This window comes from Ursus maritimus, unplaced genomic scaffold, assembly GCF_017311325.1.
Source record: "Ursus maritimus isolate PB19 unplaced genomic scaffold, ASM1731132v1 scaffold_1, whole genome shotgun sequence".
Classification (NCBI taxonomy): Eukaryota; Metazoa; Chordata; class Mammalia; order Carnivora; family Ursidae; genus Ursus; species Ursus maritimus.
This window is the reverse complement of record NW_024423343.1, coordinates 42,505,462-42,529,554: the sequence shown is the minus strand read 5'-3', so window position 1 is coordinate 42,529,554 and position 24,093 is coordinate 42,505,462. Positions and strand designations below refer to the sequence as shown.

General features: G+C 35.9%; 1 protein-coding gene across 5 annotated transcripts in view; it reads left to right on the top strand.

Moving 5' to 3' along the window:
- The window catches only part of GLS (glutaminase), an 81,525-nt gene that overhangs the window by 2,000 nt on the left and 55,432 nt on the right, over window positions 1–24,093 (top strand). The window contains exons 2-6 of one of the 5 annotated variants that reach the window (XM_040642754.1): window positions 707–828; window positions 15,808–15,904; window positions 16,266–16,387; window positions 21,033–21,162; window positions 21,884–21,963. In XM_040642754.1, coding sequence (XP_040498688.1) covers window positions 707–828; window positions 15,808–15,904; window positions 16,266–16,387; window positions 21,033–21,162; window positions 21,884–21,963 — 551 coding nt within the window. Of the gene's footprint in view, window positions 1–232; window positions 829–15,807; window positions 15,905–16,265; window positions 16,388–21,032; window positions 21,163–21,883; window positions 21,964–24,093 lie in introns of those variants that run through there. The other 4 variants (XM_040642744.1, XM_040642749.1, XM_040642733.1 and 1 more) reach the window with 4 other exon arrangements.

Here is a 24,093-nt window from a genome sequence, read left to right as displayed (position 1 = left end):
CACACGTCAGTTTGCCCCCCCCCCCCCCAACGCCAGTCCCCCGCCCGACTCTCTGCGCACCCGGCGCCGAGAGAAATTTGACTGCTCCAGTCACCAATCAGGAGAGAGGTTGAGGATATGAGCCAATCGGAGCGGGGAAAGCCGGTAGGACGCGAGCGTCCTCCCGCCTCCGACAGGGTGAGCGCGGAATGTCTCCGGCCCTCCCCTGCGCTTCAGCCTCAGTGCGGAGTCCTCGGCGGTGTGAGGAGCGGCGGTAGCCGGCGGCCTCGGAGGAGCAGCAGAAGCTGCGGGAGCCGGAACCGAAACCACACCCACGGCGCTGCTCCTGTCCTCTTTTGCCCTCTCGCCGTCCTACCGGAGACCGCGTTCCCGAAGTAGAGCTGACGCCCACTCCCAGAGCATCCTCCCCAGTGGAGCGGGTGCTGACAAACCCAGCGGCATGATGCGACTGCGAGGCTCGGCAATGCTGCGGGACCTGCTCCTGCGGCCTGCCGCCGCCTCCTGCGCGGCTCTGAGGCGGGCACAGCCCCTCGCCACACAGTGCCGGCGTCCCCGAGGCGGGGGACAGGGGGCCGCGGGCCCAGCGGCCGCCGCGCGACTGTACCCGTGGTGGGGCGGGGGCGGCCGGCCGGCGGGGCCCCTCGCGCGGGGACTGTCTAGCTCCCCCTCGGAGATCCTGCAGGAGCTGGGCAAGGGGAGCCCGCAGCAGCAGCAACCCGGGGCGTCGCCGCCCGCGGCCCCGTCGGCTCCCGGCCCCAAGGACGGACCCGGGGAGACGGATGCGTTCGGCAACAGTGAGGGCAAGGAGCTGGTGGCCTCAGGCGAAAAGTGAGTGTCTCCGCTAGGCGGAGGAGGCCTCCCCCTGCGTGGGGCCCGAGTCCGGGCCCGGGAGGGGCCTGCGGTGGGGCGGGATGGGAGCGGAGGTTCGAGAAAGAGAAAGAAAGAGATGCCGGGCGGCCTGCGCAGTCTGCGCCATGTGATTAGGTCCGGCCCCGCCCGCGCCTTCCCTGCAGGCGCCCCTCCGCTAGGCCCCCACTTCCCTTCCCCGCCCCCGGCGCTGGCCGCCCGGGAGGAGCCGCGGAGGGGCCGGAGGGGCCACCCTGGCCCCCAGCTCCCCCGCCCCGGGAACTGCGGCTGCTGGCTTCGCGCCGCGTGCTCCGCTCCCCGGCCCCCGGCTGCAGCACCTGGCCGCCTGCCCAGCTATTCGTGGGTGATGCCACACGAACATCTCCACCGAGTGACATTTAGGAGTCGGTTGTTGAGCATACCCTGTACCTTCCTGACTCTTGACTCGTCGCTTTTCAGGCTCAGGTTTCCTTAGAAGCCAACCTTCCTTCGATCTCTGCCACCATCTCTTTGGAAACCTAGGCTGGCAGAATATTCTTAAGATTTCTGGAGTGGCTCTTTCAGGCGTGGTGCGGAGCCATCTGGGGCACCGGAAATACTGTTTTCGAAATGAGATTAGTAGGAAAAAAGTCATGTGGCCGAGATGGGGCACGCAGTACAAGACTACCTGTTTGCACTGGGGACCAGCTTTGGCCTGTCTCTCTTTGGCCTGCATGTCTTTCATGAGATGGGCGAATTTTTAAAAATAAAAATCGGAATAGCCGAGATGAAATGTGATTGGTAAAACACTGAAAAATCCGAGTTATGTAGCTTTTGTGACTTAAATAGTGATAGAATGTTAAGTAATCTATGCCTCACAGCAGTTTTGACTTAAAACAAAATTGGTTTTTCTTACACAATATGTGAAGCAGTTTCTTGGATATTTTGTGTAATATAAATGGACCCAAACTTCGTTTTCCCAATGTGGATAAAAATATATCTGTATGCTTTCTTTATACTTTACTACTTTGCTGACATTGTACTGACATTACGCGACCTCTTTTGCCTGCCTGTGACTTATGTTACTGTCTGCAGCCTCAGATCACCTTAAGTCAAAGTGAAAGTGTCGTTTGATTTTTTAATATTTTCAATCTCAGGCCTGCTTAACGTTTCCTGTAATTGAAGTTGGCACCTTCCTAAAACATTCCAAGCTAAAGTTTTCCCAGACTGAAAATGTTACTTTAAAAAAACACACTTGGTGATGGGCAAAATTTGTGGTATTCTGTGATATTGATTTTGTGCCACAAAGTAGCCTTAGGACCATGGGTAGGTCATTTAACATATTTAGTTAGATGATTTAAATCCCTTCAAGGTCTAAAAAGCTAGACTTTTGTTAAATTTCTACCTCTCTCATGTTTTTTAGGGACTAGAATGTGTGTGCTTAATCTCATCTGGTACTCTTGTACCTTATCATCTGGTTTACCAGGCTTGGGACTAGTTTAAATACCTGAGCTCAGAGTTACAGAATTGTAAAATGCAATTGCTAGCATTTAAAAGTTGTTCTTAAAGGCTATAGGATGGGAGCAGCTTTCTGTTGAAAATGTTTTCCAGTCTGTGTCTCTTCAGTGTCCCTCTTTTTTTCCTTTTTGTCAGATAGGAAATTGAGTTCCTTTTGTGATTTACATGTTTCCCAGAAGTTTCTGTCTTCATTGCCTTCTGAATAAGAAATTACCTCTTAGCAATAACATTGAAACACTTTGGCTAATACTTACAACAATACATAAGAATTGTCCTGTCCTATATCCTAACCACCAAAGAAAACCAGTCTAGAGAGGGAATCCTTCAAGAATGTTTGCTCATATGCCCCGGGAGTTTGAATGACCAATGAGATAATCTAGTTTACTTAGTTCAAAGGAGTTTATTTTCCTGCCACTGAAGTTTGAAAGTTTGGAAGTTTGGAGTAATAGCTAGACTGGCTCAGGAGCGATCCAAATATATGATAATCCTGAGAGCTTTCAATCAAGGATTTAAAGTGAACCCCAGCTGCCTCCAATCCACATATAAAGTTGAAGAGCAGTGGCCTCAAGATTGCCAAAAAAAAAATTAAATCTTATTAAAGATTCGATTTCCTGAATGATCTGGTTTCCACATGTAGCTTTCCTCTTTTGACTCCTTCCATTTTGCCTTTATGTGATAAACATTTCTCTTATTCTGGGAGGTAAGCTTCCAGTTGATCCTGTTATCCTTTCTAATGCTCAGCTTCCAAAGCATAGTTCATCCCTCAGTCAGCAAGCCATCTGGAATGCCAGCACTCAAGACTCTGCCAGGTTTTATGGGGGATTATTAAATAACCATGTGAAAATTAAATGAGTTGACATTTTGTAAAAGGCTTAGGACTGTATTTGATATGTGTTAAATACTGCATAACTGTTTATTAAATAAGAAAATTGCTTCATTTATTGTAAAACATGACAAGGACATTGGCCTTTGAATTTTAGGTTCATACATGAGAAATTTCGTTCGGTTTTTTAGTTTCTAGAAAAAAATTCTCTTGAGAAATTATTGTACTTCTTATATGAAACTATTTGATTTGCACTGTTTATCTTTTTGGCCTGTTTACCAGTAAGCTCAGAGTGAATTAATAACCATAACAATTTTATTAATTAACATGGCTGAGATATTTCCTTTTCCTACTTTACTTGGCCTGACTATATTTTATTAACCTTACCATATTAATTTTCTGGAAAGAGGTGGGATATAAGCAAGTTAACCTACTTATCTTTTTTTCCATAGTTAAATTCTTTGAACCAGTGTCATTCTAGGCTATACCATCTTCTTCAGCCAACTTCAGTCTGGTTTAGATTCCTGATTTAGCTTAAGATTTTATTAGTTTTTTAAATATCTTATAGAAAATATAATGATCTTTGCTCAGTTTTGACTGTAGTGCACTCAATTTTTATTGCTATCTTTTCACCATTTTGAAAACCACTTCACTTGGCTCTCTTCATTTTTTAAATTGTTCTCTTTGCTTTCCTGGCTCTTTTTTGGATTTGCTCATTGAGTAAACCCTGAGGCTAAAGCCTTTGCTTCTTTCCCACTTGTCTGCCTTCTCAAGGACATATGCCTTCTCTCAGCTTTGACTCTCATGGTAATATTTCATCTCTCATCCAAACTGTTTTCTCACATCTGTCTCCACATATTTGATGACCCAAATTTAAAATCTGTGCCCCCATATTCATTCTGTCCCATTTCAATATATTTTGCATACTGTTCTGAGATTAATTACAGAGTTTTAATTTCAAACTACCACTCTCCTTCCAGAATACCAATACGGACTGGAGTGAGCATTGTATCAAACTTACAAACTGTGCTGCTTGTAGCATTCAGTATTCTTTTTTTTTTTTTTAAGAATTTATTTATTTATTTGACAGAGATAGAGACAGCCAGTAAGAGAGGGAACACAAGCAGGGCGAGTGGGAGAGGAAGAAGCAGGCTCATAGCGGAGGAGCCTGATGTGGGGCTCGATCCCATAACACCGGGATCACACCCTGAGCCGAAGGCAGAAGCTTAACCGCTGTGCCACCCAGGCGCCCCAGCATTCAGTATTCTTGATCAACCTTAATGCCAAATGGTTGCCGAACATGGACATTTTATCACACTGTTCTCCATCAAGCATGGCTTGCTTCGTTTCATAAAGCTCAGAAGTGGGTATCCTATCTTAGTGAAGAGTCCCTGAAAATGGCTAGCAGGTGGGGACGAGGGACATTTTTGTTACCTTTTGTTTGGACATTTTATTGTTTAATTAGAAAGGAAAAGGATATAACAGGAAAGGACTAGGCTGGGAAAATATCAGCATGTGTATGTTTTTTAGTAAGCAGGTAATTCATACAGGGTACAGTATTGACAATACAGGATACAGTATTCCATTAAAACAACGAGATCATTTTTCCCCTATCAGATTGGCAGATGTTAAGTTAAATCAAGTGTTGTAGAGGATGTGGGGAATAGGAACTCTTACATTTCTAGTGGAAGTATTAATTAGTTAGCTATTTTAGAGGGTGGTTGGTAGTATCTGTCAAAAACTGCATACCCATGATGCATTCAGTAATTGAATGTTTGTTCATCTGCATGAAGTGATGGCATTTAAAAATATATTTTAAATATGCATAGTTAAAATGTATTAAGGGGCACTTGGGTGGCTTGGTTGATCAAGTGTCTGTCTTTGGCTCAGGTCATGATCTCAGTGTCCTGGGATCAAGGCTCCCCCCCACCCCCAACTCATGAGTGCACCTTCTCACTTTCTCTGTCTCTCTCTCAAAATAAATAAAATCGTGTTTGTGTGTGTGTGTGTGTGTGTGTATAGTGAAAGAGCAAACAAATATTTTCAGCCAGCTTCAGATTGTGTCTTATTTTGGTAGTTAATATTTATTAAATGGAAAGCAAGGGGCAAAAAAATGTAAAGTGAGGAGCAAAGAATCAGTGAATCCTATGCTGTAAGAATTAAATCTCAAAGTAAGAATAAATGCCTGTGCATTACAGCAAACATTGAATTGGATCTATACAACAGTACTGATAGTGAAGTTGAGACAGTATTTGGCAGGTATAGATCATTTCAAAGTGAAAGAACCTCTGTGAAATGGGTGACAAATTCTGTCATCCTTTACTAATGCATTTGCTTTTAATTTGTAAAAGTGGACATATTTACAATTCACTTAAAATCCAGATTGAAAGTATATTTAATTGAGGCCTTTCAATGAACCCTTCTGATTTTATTTGTGATTTCCTGTATTAAAAAGTTTTTCTAGGTAACAGTTATCGGTAAGTTTTAGTTTACTTTTAATGGCCAGTCATAACATACACTATAACATTTTTTGCTGTCTAATGTTTATATTAAGCCACATGCATCTATTTAGTCATGGATATATCTGTGGTGATCTGTAATTAACAAACTACATGCTGCTTATTAATTTTTAGATGAAGTTCACTGAAAGCATGAATTAGATCTTGAACTTCAGTTTCTATAAAGTTTTAGCTTCTTTTCAGGCTTTACTGTTTACAAAGAAGTCTGCCTACTCAAAATCAACTAACTTAGGAAACGACTACCAAATTGAATTCAATTTTTTTTTATGAGGGAAAAGTAACGGGTGGGAGGGGCACTATTTTAGTCGGAAAAAGCTAAATGTCATCTTGAAGAGAACTTTGTTGAAAACATTTGTGAGTGTGAGTTTTAAAAAATTATTTGAAATAAGTTAAGATATACCACTTTCTTGTGATTATGAAGTGAAGAAAAATTATGGCTGTTGAAACTGAAAGTCTGATTGTAGGTTTTGCATTCTTTGAGGAGCTCAGTCTTAAATCCTGTATAAATCAAGGAGTTGCCTGTCTGCCTTTTCACCTTTTAAGTCATTTACTAGTAAGAGGAATGCTTAAGAAAGCTGACTGAACAGATACATTTGTAAAAACAGTTACTAATTGTTGATATCTCTAAGTGAGTTAAATAGCTTTTAGGTAGACACTTACTATGATTTTATCCTGGGATCTATTCAGTTACAAAATTGCTTTGGTTATGAGACATGATGCATACCACTCATTATTGTACTTGGTGATTTTTCTGGCCACCTACAATGTAGTATGAGCATGTTAATGTGTCGTCTTGGCTTCCTTTGGGAAGTATTTTCTTGGTTGGTATGTAACATTATTGCTTACTGATTTCTAAAGAAACATTTATAGTGAAAGCACTAATTTTAAAACATGGAACTATTGATGTTGCCTAATGGACAATAAGTTGATAACGTTCAGGATCTGCATATGTATTTTGGCCTTCTAATTTCCATTACTGACCTCTAAAGATTTATTTTTTTAAGATTTATTTATTTTGGGGAGGGGGAGGGGCAGAGGGAGGAGAAGAGAGAATCTCTAGTATCGGATTCTACACTGAGTGCTGATCCCCACGTAGGCTTCTCCTAATGACCCTAAGCGGAAACCAAGAGCCAAACACTTAACCAAGTGTGCACCCAGGTGCCCCTAAAAAGATTTTATTTCTTTGAGAAAGAGAGGGAGAACAAGTTGGGGGGAGGGACAGAAGGAGAGGAAGAAGCAGACTCCCCTGCTGAGCAGGGAGCCCGCTGTAGGGCTAGATCCTAGGACCCTGAAATCATGACTTGAGTCAAAGGCAGACAGACGCTCAACCTACTGAGCCACCCAGGCACCCCTAAAAAATATTTTTTTAAAAAAGATTTTATTATTTGAGAGACAGAGAAAGCACAAGCAGAGGGTGGGGCAAAGGGAGAGGGAGAAGCAGACTCCCCACTGAGCAGGGAGCTCCTTGCGGGGCTCTATCCCAGGACCCTGGAATCATGACCTGAGCTTAACCAACTGAGCCACCCAGGCGCTCCTAAAAAAGGTCTTTAAATTGTTATCTTCATGACGGTATTCTGAGTGACATAGGCACTTAAGATGCTTGGTGGGAGTTCTTAAGAGTACGGACTTTTCAAGAACAGTTTTTAAATTGTATGAAACTTTAAATATATTCATACATTTTTAGGAATCTAGGCCAACAAACTAAGTTGTAGAAAGATTTATTCACCAATATTTTTGGCACAGTATTATGCATACTAGAGAAGAATGGAGAAAAACTGTGTTCAACATTAGTGGAATGGTTAAGTAAATGATGATACATATGAGAGTCTCTTATTCAGTCATTTAAAATGTATACAGATACTTTTGGGGGTATAAGAAAAATGGTAAGCCAGAAGTTAGAGTACAAAATTTTCTATGCAATGTGATCTAAAGTGATCCTTAAGCTTTTAAAAAAATGCATAGGAAAAGTATCTGAGGAAAATAAACTGAAATGATCAGCAGTTGTAGTTTGTGAGAATGGACATTGTTTTTCCTAACTCTTTAGAGTTACTAAGATTTCTCATTATGAGTACAGTTGACCCTTGAATAATGTAGAGGTTAGGGGTGCCAGCCTCCCCTCACAGTCCAAAATCCCCTGACTTCCCCAGAACTTAACTAATAGTCTACTGTTGACTGGAAGGCTTACCAATAATGTAATCAATTAATACATATTTTATTATGTTTTGTGTATTATATGCTATATTCTTATAATAAAATAGAAAAGAATGTTATTAAAATCATAAGGAAAAGAAAATACATTTACAGTACTGTATTTATTGAAAAAAATCCACATACAAGTGGACCCACATAGTTCAAACCCCTGTTGTTCAAGGGTCAACTGCATATATAACTTCTATAATTAGAAGAACCACATCTGTTAAATTTTAAAATTGTAAATCTCTACTTTGCTGTCTTAGTCTGCTAACCTAATATCCTGTTTCTGGTACATATAACAGGAAGTACCTACATTACATTAAAAAGTTAAGAAAAAAGATTGTGAGTGGATTTGTACAGCTCTTATCAATATTATCCAATTCACTGTTCGGAAATATCAAGCTTTTTTATTTTTTATTATTTTTCATTTTTATATATATTTTTTAAAGATTTTATTTATTTATGTGACAGAGAGACAGCCAGCGAGAGAGGGAACACAGCAGGGGAGTGGGAGAGGAAGAAGCAGCCTCCCAGCGGAGGAGCCCGATGTGGGACTTGATCCTGAAACGCCGGGATCACGCCCTGAGCCGAAGGCAGACGCTTAACGACTGCACTACCCAGGCACCCCTATTTTTTATTTTTTTAAAGATTTTATTTATTTATTTGACAGAGAGACAGCCAGCGAGAGAGAGAACACAAGTCGGGGGAGTGGGAGAGGAAGAAGCAGGCTCCCAGCAGAGCAGGGAGCCCGATGTGGGGCTGGATCCCAGGACCCTGGGGTCACGCCCTGGGCCAAAGGCAGATGCTTAACGACTGAGCTACCCAGGCGCCCCAAGCTTTTTTATTTCTAAACTCTTCTTGATGTAAGTTTCCTTAGAAAATGTTGCATATTTTTTGCTATAGCAGAAAGTTATAATGAATAGAGTTTAACATTTCTTGTTCCAACTTAGGTTTTACCAGAAGGGAGCATTGCCATAGTGATGCTCTCAGGCAAGTGTTGGCAAACTTTTTCTCTGAAGGGCCAAATAGTACATATTTTTGTCTTTGCAAGCTATCTGGTCTGTGTTAATACTATTTAAATTAGCTGTTATTAGCAAGGCTGTCATGGACAGTAGGTAAATGAATAGGCATGGCTGTCTTGCAATAAAACTTCATGTACAAAAACAGGGGGCGCTACTATAGTTTGCTGTTGGTGGCCCCAGCACTAAACTATATTTAGTTGTGTAATGTATTCTCTCATATACTGATTGGTTCTACTTTGAATGCGTTTGTTCCTTTGTGGATTTTTGTGTCTTGTGTCAGCGCTACGTCTTGCTCATGTTCTTCATGTCTCCATTTTGGCTATCTTCTCTTACTCTCACCTCCCATACCTAATTCGCTTTAGCTTTTAAAAATATTTTGGGGTAAAATACACATAACATAAAAATTTTTTATCTTACCGTTTTTAAGTTTACAGTTCAGTGACAAAGTACTCTCTCTCTTTTAAAAGAATTCAGATAATTAGGCTTTATGTATAAAATGTGTGAACATAGAGTGTGTGTGTATCTCAGTGAGTAAAGTTTATAGTCTTTAGTATAGGAATTTAGGAGGACATCTGTTTTAGCAGCTCAAAAACTGAGAATTAGAATTGGAAATGACTTTAAAAACATCTAATTCCACCTCATTTTACATATTTTATAAGTTGGCCACATACACTACATGGCCTAACTAAATGACTAAAGTTCATACAATATTAGGACTAACTTTGTTTTTTCATCCCCTATTAGATTAATAAAATACTCTACTTAATTGATTACTTTTTTAGGTACAGGATTGGAAGAGACCTTAAAAACCCATCTCCCAGGGCACCTGGGTGGCTCAGTTGGTTAAGCATCTGCCCTCGGCTCAGGTCATGATCCCAGGGTTCTGGGATCAGCCCAGCGTTGGGAATCCCTGCTCAGTGGGGAGTCTGTTTCTCCTTCTCCTGTCCCTCACCCCCTCACTCTCTTTCTGTCTCTCTCTCTCTCAAATGAATGAATGTTTAAAAAATCTTAAAAAGAAAAAATCTCCCTAGCTGATGTTTTTTCCTCTTCTTTATACTCCCTGAAAATTGTTACTCATCTCTGCTTGAATTACTGACTGGCATTCATTCCCTTAGAATATAGCACCTTCTGTTTCAGAGCTGTTTTGTATTTGTGTATCTGAAGTCTGCCTTACATTAACTTCTTACATATTTTAGTTATTTCAAAGACATCGTTTCTAGAATGTTATTAAAGTGATACAATAACAATTCACATGATATCTGTATTTTTACAACTAGAGTGATTTATTAAATTATACTTGACTGAAGGAATAGGTGGTTGAAAGGACTAACAGAGTTGGACATCAGGGACTTGATCTGCCCAGGTCCTTGTCCTCCCTTCAGAGACCAACAGACTGCTCCCTGGGTTAGAATTCTAACGTTGTACATGTGGACAAATTTGCAATCAGCTGATACAGACAAGGCCACTTCCTCACATAAAGATGGCTTCAGTGCTTCTTTCTTTGGCGTGCTCTTAAGTAAATTTCAGTAAAGTCCAATCAGAACAGCGGCCCTAATTTAATACAATCCCATCCTCACTTTGTACAAGATTCAGTTTTAACAAGGTCGAACAACAGTTTAGTTATCTAACATAAGTAAATCCCCTATTAACATTTTGATTTGAAATTCTTCAGTCTTATCTTTCATTATTCTGAATAAACTCCAGGTATTCCTTCTAAAATGGAGGGCTGATAATTGAGTGTAGTTGGTGTGGTATACGGGGAAGTATCCAGGACTTGAAACCAAAGACCAGCTTTCCAGGACTAATTCTGGTCCAGACACTTAAGAATTGTGTGACATTAGACATGTTGGTTGGCTTTGAGACTCTGTGTTTATCTGTAAACCTTACTTTAGCAGATAGGGTTTTAAGATAGCAGGAGACCCTTTCTTAACAGTAAAGCCTTAAAATATGTAAGGTTTTGTTTTTAAATTCCACTAATAATTAGCCATGGTGCAAAATGATTTGGAGAATAAGCAGAATTCGTCACTTTGTCAGACTGTCACACTTATAATATGTGGTCAGCCCCTATCAGTTCGACTCTCAACCCCATAGGTTTATTTAATTAATTAATTTTTATTGAAGTATAATTGACATACCATATTATATGGGTTCCATATGTACAACATAGGGATTCCACATTTGTATGAATTGGGAACTGATCAGAATAAGTCTAGTTATCGTCTGTCACCATACAAAGTTGATATAATATTATTGATGGTGTTTCCCATTCTGTAGTTACATCCTCATAGCTTATTTATTTTATAACTTGAAGTTTGTACCTCTTGATTCCTTTCACCCATTTTGGCCCCCACTTCCCAACCCCTCTCCCCTCTGTGAACCACTACTGTTCTCCATATCTATGAGTCTCAACTGGTTTAATCTGCTAATTTGCTGGTGTTGATGGACAACTACTACTATCAATCAGATGACTTTAAATTCAAAATGTTAAACTGATTTAAAAACAACTCTAATTTTTTAAAGATCATTGTTTTAAAATGACGACATAAGTAAAAAATACCAAAGCATTCTTTTGTATTCTGTTAGTGGACCTTTTTTTTTTTTTTAATCTAGATGGGGGGAAAAGTTTCTGATTATCTGATGGGTTTACTGTACTGTACTATGCATTTGAGTTACAATGGAGTTGACCTCCGCAAACAAACAAAAAGAAATTAAGGAAGGTAATACACCAGTCTTGAAGGTTTATAGTTTAGAGAAGTCAGGTAACATGAAATATTATTTAACAAAATAGGACAATATAGTTGATTTCAATTTTTTTCCTTCTCATTTTGCAGTTCTTAATAAAGGCTTGCTTTTTCATTTTCCTCCTTCCATTTGATACTAGAATTTTTTAATTAATAAAATTTTGAACTGATGAGGGAGAGTTTGCAGTATTGCTCCTAATTACAAGTTATACTTACTTGATTTCCCGCTCCCATCAAGGCAAAACTGAATGTTTGCTTTGTACTTACTAATACTTTTCTTACACTTCTGTCATAGTACTTGCCACATTGCTGTAGTCTTGGCTTTCCTAGATAGCATGCTTGCTTTATTCATCTTTATATCTCCAATGCTTAGCACATAATAGGCTGTATAAGAGAAGTACAAAACTTAGTGATGTAGCCCAGTGCATGCTAAAAAGAGTATAGAAAATCTGGTTGGGGAAAGCCCTCTAAAACGATTGAAATGATCATTGATGCCTTAAAGGGCTAGGAAAAGGAAGGTTATAAACAGAAGGCTTATATAGATAAAAAATTAAAGGCACGATAGCAGAATTTATTTACGGGGTGGTGAGTCTAATTAATTAGAAGTGATAAGTTTAAGAATAGATAGTACAAAGCCAAATACAGAGAACTGAATACCAGACTGAGGAGCTTAAATTGTCCTTTGGTATTGGGTAACTGATTTGATTGATCAGTAAACGAAGTCAGTACCTCTTTTCATGTTGCAGAAATTGGCCCTGAATTTAAACTCCGTATGTAAATTTTGAGGAGGTAGTCTCCTCATTTATTGTTTAATTCATATAGATCTCTCTCAACCCTGAAAATTAGGTATTTTCACAGCTCATAGGTAGAAACAGGTACCTAAATCATATATTTTACGCTCTCACTGGTGTTCACTGTAAACACCCAGTGAATGCTTACCTTCATTGCTTTGGTCGTTCTTTTTTCTTTGCTGGAAAACCCTTTCTGTTGCCATGTTTTCTACTCCTACCCATCTTTCAAGTCCAGTTGAGGTTCTGTGTCTTCTAAAAAAGCCTTACCTTATTAGTCTACAGTGAAGTAATTTTTCAGAGTGGATCCCATAGTCTCATTCTTGTAATTCCTTATTATGTGCATCTTCTATTTTCAATTTAGACTATAAGCAACAACTAACATAATGTTGTACATGTCATAGATGCCAGTTAAATACATGGTATTTTTCTTTTTCATTTTCTTAAAGAATGATTTTTATGTTGTAGGCAAGTATTTTGTTAAGGGTAAAGTAGAGGAAGGAATGGATAAATGAAGGCACAAGATGATGGTGAAAGGATCTTAAGGGCAGGAATTAGAAAGGAAGTGAGGGGAATTAAAGGGAAGGAATAAAAAGGTATGGAACAAGGATTTTTCTTTGGATTTACTGATCTTTGTATATCTTATTTTAGTTGCTGAGTGTCATAACCGTTTTATATTTTCCCTAGGGAATCTGGATGGCTCACTCAGGTTTATCAATAGTTGCTAATGTAATGATTTGAAATTCTCCTTTAATCTATTTTTTTTGTCATTAAAACTTAAATACTCCTGAAGGATTTCTAGTTACTCTATGCTTAAAACTATAGTTTTTAGCTTTTGAATTTTAATAGCAAAATACATTACTGTGAAGTGTTGCCACAAAGCCATATTAAATTTGGAGAGAGAAAAGGCAGCAATATCAAGAAAGATCTTTGGAGTAATTTCTTCCTGTTTGAAAGTTTGGGGAGAATCTTGTCATTTATTTGTTTACCGGGGAATTGAAGCTAACTCATTCTCAGATCAGAGTGTGAGCTTTTAAATGCTGAGATAGGTAGTACATTCTTTTTATCAATTTTGACCTATTTATTTTGTGAGCACATTTTTTAGAGATGACTTAAATCTCTCTTCTATGGATAAAAATTAGGCTCATCCAAAAGCAAGTAAATATTTACCTTTTTTTTTTTTTTTGCTAGCTGTGACAATACATGGTCATTTAAATTTTTTTGTGCTCTGTACCATAAGCTAAAGAAGTGTATATTTTATGCTATTTACTTAGCTTTTAGGCAAAGCAAATACCATTTACTGGTGTGGTAAATATATAGAAAGCTTATTCTGCAGTTTTTTAAAGTGACAAACTACCACTATCTGAAGTTTATTTGACAAACCATTTTCTGTAAATAATTGGTCTGTTATTTTCCACTGCTGTTTTGATGGCTAGCTCAATTTTTCTTTAAATATTAAGTCATCAGTATTGTTGAATGCTGTTAATGGTTTTGGATCAGGGTAAGACCTAGAAAAATTATCCCTGATGAAAATAATAACTAGCTAGCAAGTTTGAGAGCCAGTATACTGTAGTGGTGAATACTTTGAGCTCTGGATGTGGAGACATGGGTTCTAAATCCATTTTTTTGCCACTGTGCAGTCTTAGGAAGCTTCTTGACTTATCTGAACTCCTGTTTCTTTATATATATAGAAATTCGTATTTCCAGAATATGTCATTAAATTATGGTAATCCTATTTGTTTTAAAAAACTTTGGGATGAAATTCGTACATTTTAAGGTTGACTTTAAAACCTAAAAGTTGGTGTGACAACTTTAAAACCAAGTTTAAATGATATTAATACCAACATTAATGTTTCTTTTAGGAGCAATTTTATATGCTCATGTGTAACTGTTCATGTTCTGTGAACCAACTCTGTATTCTGTTGTCTTTTAAGATAGAAATATATGGGCCACTAATAATAGGGAAGTAATTAAATTAGGAAATAATTAAGTACATATCGTCTTACTGAAGTAAGACTGTTAAGTAATCTTGGGTAATCCAGGAAATATTTACATATCTAGAAAAGCTCTTTTTAACAGTATAAAAACAATTTTAAACAGACTTGATTTCTGTGATAATTTATTTTACAAAAGTAATGTATACAGTTTTCCCATGAAACTTGCCATTATACCTATGGCTAGTCCAGAATTGTTCTTGATTAAGTTCTAAAATTAAGAAAATGAGTATTCCATCCTTCCTATTTCTTTAATTTTCTCTGTTGCTTTTTTGAAATACAGATAAAGTCTTTTCCAGAATATTTTATACACCCCCCCATATTTCTCCCTCCAGTTTTAATAGGTGGGGAGGAGATCTGTTTTACCTTAGATCTGTAATCTTTGTAACACCACTGTAATACTTACAGTCACTGATGTTCAGAATATTGAAATGTGTTATAGTTTCATAGCTAAAAAAAAAAAGACATTATAATAAGTTCATTATGGTTTGTTTATTTGAAAGCTTTTCAGTGGATAGGAAAAAATTCCTTTCTTGTTTAAATGTTTGGTTAATTATAGCATCTTATACTAGTTTATTAATTAAGATTTTAATGTATTTTTTATGGTAAAAAATTTTATTCTAATAGTCTTCTTTGTGATTTGTGACATTTGGTCTGTATACGTAAGCCTAGATCACTTTAGAAATATTAACTACAATTACCATCAATTGAGTACTTAATCTCTGCCAGTCATCATTCTAAATGTATTGAATGTTTCCAGTCACCTGTTCCTCACAACAAACAACCCTGTGAGGTAGGCACTATTATCTCCTCAGATGAGGAGACTGAACCATGGAAAGGTTCTTTAATTTATCCAAGGTGACTCAGCTAGTAAGTATTATAGCTAGGATTCAAAACTGGTACACTAATCTTTATTGTGCAGTATGCAATTGCTGTCTCCCCCCGATTTTACAATCAGGTTAACTATTTTAATAACATATAAATATAGTCATCATATTTTTAAAAAGCAGAACAAAGTATTGACTCTTACCTGAACATTTGCTGAGCTCTATAATTAGTCTTCGGTTTTGTATTAGGCTGTACAGGAGGGTATCACCATAACAGATGACTAGGCATTAGTACCACTAGAAACGGTAATCAAGATTTTAAAACCTGGGATTTAAAAATATCTATATTCATTAATAAGTCATTTTCTACTTTTTCAGTGTGATTTCAGTAATAACTGGTTTGATTTTGGTAAATTAGCATTTATCACGACAATAGTCTTGATGAGTAGATCAGCTCAGCTGTAGTCTGATTCAATGATTATTTAATAATAGATGTACCTAAAATCCATTAGAATGTTTGCACAAGGATTAATTTTGTTTTCTTTTTTCCTCTTTAGTAAAATAAAACAGGGTCTGTTACCTAGCTTGGAAGATTTGCTGTTCTATACAATTGCAGAAGGACAAGAGAAAATACCTGTTCATAAATTTATTACAGTAAGTTTTTATATTTTTCTATCTTAAACTTTTTAAAAATCAGTAATACTGAATCCGTAATACAGTAATATTGAAATGTAGTCTTAAAGTTCATCTGACATGTAGATCCTGACTGACACTGTTTCTCTTATTATGTTTTCAAATTCTCATCATGCTCATTTCAAGGTAATCAGTGAAAGAAAATGAAAGAAACAATGAGAAACTTGTGCAGAAAGTGGGTAATAGTGACACTAAAATGCCCATATACATATTCAGGTCCTGGGTAGAAGTTTATATATGCAGAAATAAAAACTTATAGTTGGAATAAGCATATACATTATTTGCACTATGTATTTACAAACTCTTATTTTTTTAAAAACAGGCACTCAAATCTACAGGATTGCGAACGTCTGATCCCAGGTTGAAAGAGTGTATGGATATGTTAAGATTAACTCTTCAAACAACATCAGATGGTGTCATGCTAGACAAAGATCTTTTTAAAAAGTAAAAATTTCTGCCAAACCTTTAATGGTGACTTGCTATGCTATATGGTGATTTTTCTTTTAAAACAAAATTGCATCTTTGAAGGCCAGTGCTTCCTGTGTAACTGAAAAAAGGGGGGGATTTATAAACATCAATTGTTTGAAGAACATGGTGCACATAAGGTTCTATAATACACAGGGGCTAAGAGTAGACTTTATTTGAAACTGCTCTAAGGAAATGTAGGCATGGGTATTTCCAATTTACAGAGCACACTCTGTCTTGTCACAGCTTAAATTGATCTCCAGTTCATCTGCATGTCTTACAGGCTTTTTCAGTATGGTCTCTGTTTCTTTCCTACAAGGTTATTTAGATGACGTCATAAAATGAGAAGTCTTCAGACGTATTAATACACAGGTTTTTGACTACTTTTATTTCCCTCAAAATATTTAAAAACTGAAGACACTTTAGAGATTAATGCCTTGATTTGGTTGAATGAGCAAACTTATTTTGATTTTCCTATATTTGCCTATTTTTTTAGTATTTATCTTCATTCATGTGTTCCTACTTGTCTGATTTCTTAATGGTTTAAAAGATAGCATGTTTATAACGGATCCCAAAGAGGTAAATGGTATTTTAAACTACTAAGAGTTAGATAAAAACCTATGAAACTATAAACACTACTGTAACACATTGGCTTTTTCTAGACCATAGGGTAAGTTGAGAAAGATTCAAAGAATTCTAGCATCTACCTTGAAAATTTATTTTTATGTATGTATGTATTTTTATCTATTTTTCTTTTCTTTTGGGGACTAGATGATTTGTTCTAGATATCTCCTGGGAATATCCTAGAGTATTAAGTCATTTGAAGGTATAACTGTTTAACTGAGGTCCTTCAGAGTTTCCTGGTATGCCGTGAGGCACTGCTGACAGTTATGGATTCTTGTCTTTTTACCACAAGGCTCTTGATTCTGTTAACTCAGCTGACCTTATAAAGTATAGATTTTAGTTTCATGTTAGAATTGGTGCTAGGAATTTTGAATCTTCAAGATATGTTTCTTTGTGGAGGGGAGTAAATAATTTCTTGTTAGCTGTGCCTTTGCAATAAGGATTATTTTTAGTGTTCATGAACTGTTTGAGCAAAGTACTCTTGATTATGGTGCCTTGTGAAGAGCTATTTTGGTGTATCTGAGAATGAAGTTGTCAAAGAGATGGTAGGTAGATCTGTTGATAATAGGTATGAGGAATTGCTTTGGAATTTTAAATGAAAGCAGTATTTTATACCTTTTTAGTACTGTTTAAAATTTTGTTGTGCTTTATAAACATGTAACTGTGTTTAAATATGAAATTAAAAGTAACTTAAATGTACTGATTATGATGCCAGGAAACATAAATTTCATATAATTTTCTGCCTATAATTATATAAAAGAATAGCAATTATCGTATTTTAAACACTAATCCAATTTTTTAAAAAAATTGATGATTGTAATATAGGCAGTTCCCAACTTGACAAATGCTTAGTGTTTTATATGAGCAGTCCATGGAAGAAAAGTCTCCGTCCGTAGGCATGATGATTTCTGTTTTCATCTCTAGAATGAAGTAATTCAAAACCTCTATTAACCTTTTGAGGTCACCTAGAAAGGTGATTGCTCCAGAGAGATTCTTTCTTTTTTTTATTTTTTTTCAAAATAAGTTTTCTAGTTTAGTGTTGCCTTAAGTAAACTATCTCCTCTCCATGCAGGTGGGAAGGAGATGTTACAGTGGAATTCATTTTCTCAGAGTAATAATTTATAAAGGTGGATAGGTTTGGTTGAAGTCAGTGTGTTGATAATTTTACCTAAAGAACGTTGTTGGTTAATATATTTAGCCTTTGAAGTAATCTGAGAAACAAATATCACATACGATTTTTTTTTTTAAGATTTTTTATTTATTTATTCGACAGAGATAGAGACAGCCACCGAGAGAGGGAACACAAGCAGGGGGAGTGGGAGAGGAAGAAGCAGACTCCTAGCGGAAGAGCCTGATGTGGGGCTCGATCCCATAACGCCGGGATCATGCCCTGAGCCGAAGGCAGATGCTTAACTGCTGTGCCACTCAGGCGCCCCACGTTTTTTTTTTTTTTTTTAAGGGAAAGTGAGTTCTAAGCATACTGTTTGGAGCATAATCTATATTTGAAAGTTGGAGACTGCCTGTACCCATCTAGATAATTAATTGTTTTTAATGCTAATAATCCTTTAAACTGATAGAAGTGGAAAATTGTGTTGAAAAGGAATGCCTTATTTATTTATGCATTTTTAACCATACAGGTATTAGAACTATTTTTATGTGTGATCATGATTTTTTGGTCTTTTCTGTTTTAGAGGAAAATGAATGGTAGTCTTTGCATTTGTATATTGATTTAAAAAAAAATTCATATCCATTATGTTATTTTACTGATGAAAAATTGTGAGATAGTTTCTAAAACATGTGCGTTATAGTTGTTAATCATAAACATTTAAAAAGAAAGATTATTATTCCCAGTTTGCAGATGAGCAAACTAAAAGCATGAGAAAGATGTGACTTGCTGAAAAGTGTGAGCCCTTCCTTTTCAGAATTCATTTTTATATGGGACTTCTAATTTTCTAGTTCCATTCATGATATCTATATTCAAATAACTCCCAATGAAAACATCTACTACCTGTAAGTTTCATCAGTGTGCAGTAGACACTTTTTCGGCAAGATTGCTTGCGTTAGCCGCAGTAACTCACCAGCGAAGTCAGTTACCACAGCTTGATAGAGGGGAAGGCAACAACAAACCAGTTTTACTGACTGTACAGTTTTGTTAATTATAAAGCTTCCTTTTAAAAGTGCTGATTGATTTTAAATAGTTAAATAGTTAGTAGTAGGTTAATAATTTAAGTTTGTTTGGCAGTCCTCATATTTTTTCATGTATAACTTTTTGAAAAATTAGGATTTAGGTTTGATACAGATACAGTGATTTAAGATCAGAAATTGTCTTAACTTTTTCCTGTTGAGAAATGTGTTCTTTAGTATATATTTCTTACAACTCTCATATGTGCAAATTGAATTGCTATTTAAAACATTAAATATTAAATCAGTGGCACACAATAATTTTTAGATTAACATTGAAACTATGAGAAAACAATTTATCAAAGTTTATTGAAGTAAATATCTGCCATCTCTGGGATGTCAATTATTTCTATGTCTGTTGGTTAATAATGGAAATTAGGACTATAATTTTTTCATGTTGTAATTGGGGCACATCTTTATCCTTGGAAATATAACCTCTGTTATTCTAAATCAGTATTTTAATTTTATACTGACCAAGTGAGTATATTCTCTGAATTTTTTATTCATAGTTAAAAGTTAAAATCTGACTTTTAATTTTAATTTGATGTTTCATTTAGAACAGTTTTAATTAAAATACTGAGATATAAGAACTAAAGAAATACTGAGTGTCTAGTTCTTCATTTATTTATAATTAATGCAAGTTAGTTGCTTGCAGGTACAGTTTTCTTATCTGTAAAGTAAGGAAATTATCTTTCTTAAAATGTTGATGTTTTCATGATTGAACAGATGAATAGTATTTGAAACTTACTTTTTATAAAAAAATGCCAAGTTGGATGTTTTTTTTTTCTTTCCAAAGAAGCTAGTATAGTATCACATCATTTACCTGTGAGGAATCCAGTTACGTAACTTCCCGTAGTTAGTGGCTTGACTTTCTCTTGCTAAGTACTGAGACTCTTAAGAACACGAGCTTAGAAGATGGTTCACTGTAACCTTTTAAAAAAGTTCTTCTCTAAGGTTACATTAATATATCGATTTTCTGGCTTAAGTCCTTTTTAGAACAAAGCAAAATATTGCTTCAAATCATTAAATTTCATGCTCTCCCATCCACATGGTTTACCATATCTTTTAAAATAGTTTTTAACAATAAGACCTTTTTATTCTATAATGTATTACATATCTTATAGTGAATAGAATAATGTGATTTCACATACTTGGTGACTCATATAATGTGAAGTTAATTACTATACTACTTTATATATAATGTTATTTAAAATTATACATTATTGTTACAAGCATTTTAATAAGTATTTTATTCTGATCTGACTAAAGTTGATTTATCTCCATTCATTAGCTTGGAAATACAGATTTTTCAAACTGTAATTTAACAAAAATATGTTAAAAATAGAAAAAGTTTAGTTTTTTTGTGAAATACTACTAATAATTATTTAGGAACTAAGGGATATATGTCTGAAGTTACTTAATGGATCAATAAACAGGATCTAAACTATGACATATTAAAGTCCAATTTTTGTTAACCAAATGACATGCTGAATGTTTAACCCTGGTGGGCTTAAGAAACTTGTCTTTAGATGGTCTTGATATTTAACCTGGTGGAATGCTCTGCTGTTTTAATCTTTGACACAATTTTTAGGCAATCTAATTTATTTCTTTAACTTGTTCAACAGCTTACAAGCAACTGCATGAAAAACTGCTTGAAGGAAAGAAAATAATATAGAAGTATAATTTGTAGATTTTAGTTTGTTGTATAGAATGATGAATTTCTCTATTGTTTAAATATTCTCCTAATTAATATTGTTATTACCAAGTACTAATATTTGAAAGGCACCCAGTAAATTAATTTTTTTCTCACATTCCACAGATGCGTTCAGAGCAATATTGTTTTGTTGACACAAGCCTTTAGAAGAAAGTTTGTCATTCCTGACTTTATGTCTTTTACCTCTCACATTGATGAGTTATTTGAAAGTGCTAAAAAGCAGTCTGGAGGAAAGGTAACATTTTTGATGTGAATATTTTCCTAAACCAGTCACTTAATTCAGTTCAAGTTAAGGTATAGAAATTCAAGTTATGGAGTTTTCTTGTGCTTTGCTAGTTAAGAAATTTAAGCTAAGTGGAGCTACTGGAGTAAATGCTTTTAAAATATTTTAAATATTCAATTTTGTTATGTAGGCTGCAAAGAAATCTTAAGTTTAAGAATTCTTTTTGATTTTCAGGTGATGGAAATGGCTTTTAACTCTTTAATAAAAGAGTAACTTTATTAAGAATTTCTGTAAATGTGATATCCTCTAACATTAAATTTTAAAAATTCTCTAAATAAATTACCAAAGGCTATTTTATTTTTTCTCTGTATTGAAAGTTTTTAGATAATGAAACCCTGCTATCGTGACTTTGATTAAAGAATTCTATTTCTTTACCTTTTAAAAAAATCAAGTCTTAGTTCCTCTTTTAGACTGTGCTTTTCTAGGAATTGAGAATGCATTGGAAAACATGGGATGAGGGAGGCGGAGAGAAGTCAGTTAGATCTTACCTGCAATCCTCAAGTCTCTTCAGCCCTTAGTTTTTATGACTATTATTATAAAAGATAGACCACAAAGCCATTGAGTGCAATAAAATAACTCTTCATCAGTGGAAGCTAAAGTAAGATAAATTTTTTGGTAGAAGAAATATTATTTGCTTATATTCTGTTAATTTTTTTCCCAATATTTTGTATAGGTTGCAGATTATATTCCTCAGCTAGCCAAGTTCAGTCCTGATTTGTGGGGTGTGTCTGTGTGTACAGTAGATGGACAGAGGTGAGTTTATTTCAAATTCATGAAAACCAACTTTAAGCTTTCAATTTTCTATAACAGTGAACATGAGGGGGGGAGGAGCATCTTCTGTGATGGAATTCAGGAAGGAAAATAAGTTTAGATTTTAATTTAATTTTTAAAAACTCAACTGAAATAGTCTTATACGAAACTTTATGAGGCACTTCATCTCATTCAGTTTTAGTCTTGTTATTTGAGTATTTATTTTTCAAGTACCTGCAATTACAGTTTTCTTAGGAAAAGCAGACTTGTCAAAACATGAAATTATTCACTAATGAACTGACCACTAATAAAATCGGTTCCCATTTCTTAGTTTAACATTAACAGCCTCTCACTGTCTTTGTTGCTCATGCCCCTGATCTGAGCGGTGTAATAGTTAAAACAGTACAGTATGATAATAGTCTGTTTCCATCTGTCATTTGCAAAGTGAAAAGTCATTTGCAAACTCAGGATCTCATAAGTTCATGAAAGTGATCTTTGGGAAGCGTTCATGCTGTAGGCAGAGCCATTGACAAATGACATTCTAGCAGAATTATAAAAAGGATAATGATGTGAAGGCACTTCAAAGAGAATGATTTGCTTTTAAAATCAATGAATTATGCGAGGCACTTGAAAAATTGATAAAGTTCTGGAATATTTTTTCAAGAATGACTTTTTATTATACTGTAAGTGAGTTATAAGGATTTATTATCATGTTATAATTTGGTTTTGTCAAGTCAGAAAAATTATGCCAAAAAAGAAAAATCAATTTTTTTATTCATTTGAAGGCTTAGCTCAGAGTTATAATCTTTGTGTTCCTTTTGTTTTTTACATTTTAAATTGAAATGTAACTTACATAAATAAGGTGTACAACTCCTAAGTGTATACAGCTTTATGAATTTATATCAGTGATTAATTTTATCCTACATTTTGTTAAAACTACAAATCATTTAGTTTTATAATTTTCAGTCTTAAATACCTTCTAAGTGATCTTTTTATTTTTTTACCAATTGTCTTCCTCAAATATTTACATTAAAAAGATATATCGCTTAGCCCATTCTTTCTTAAGGTATCTGAGGCCCAAAATTCATCTAATACTGGCAGAGGTAAAACAAATACCTGGGTCTCTTAACTTCTAGTTTGTTGTTCTCTCCAGTATGACAGGCTTTTGTTCTCATCTGGGCCTGTAAAATGTACTAACCATTAATTGTGTGTTGAATTAAATGTTGGGTGCTATAAAAGGACACAAATACATAAAAAGACATGGCTTTATTCTTATGGACCAAATTCTAGTATGGAGTGATAGCCCTGATTTTGTATTTGGAGGAAATGATTATAATGCAAGGCTTGCATTATATGATTTTTCTCTTAAACATTCTCTGTGTGTGGAGATGATTCTTTTAGGTTAGTTGTCTAGAAAATTTTACAAGTTGATCTTGGAATAGAACATATGTATTTTTAAATCCAAAGGTAATAAGATAGGCTCTTGTCAATGATTGTCAAGTTGAAGTTATAGTCTGAATTAGAAATTATTCATAAACATGGTAGGAAGAATATTATATACTTTTGCTATCTATACATATGTATTTATATTCCATAATATACTTGGAAGTAAGGTGGCTGGCCCTCTGATGTTTCTTTGCCCTTTGATGTCTCCTTTAACCCCATTTTGCCCAGGGGTGGTTATTAATAGTACCCAGTTTCACTATGAATGAGTTTCACTCTGAATGAATGAGTGACTGGTCTGTGTTGGGGCACCTGGGATACTGGTGAGTAAAATAAAGATCTCTGCCCTTGTGAAGCTTACATTATAATAGGGTCAGTGACAGTTTTTCCATTTTTAAACCTATTTTGTACTTCATGTACATCCCAGTTTGGAAACATATGAGGCTTTCTTTTTGTTCTGTTGTTTAGATATGTGGTAATAATGATGCCATTAATGCCAGCTCTAATACAGTTTATAAAACTGGGTGCTGTTTATTTTAACAGGGTTGGAATTATGAGTAGATAAGGTTCACAGGATGAGGCATTTATAGACAAGTTCTCAGAGAATGGTATTGAATCCAAACTGAGCTCTATTTAAAAACTAACCACCATGGTGTAGCCATGATTAAACCTACGAGTGAAAAAGTGGTG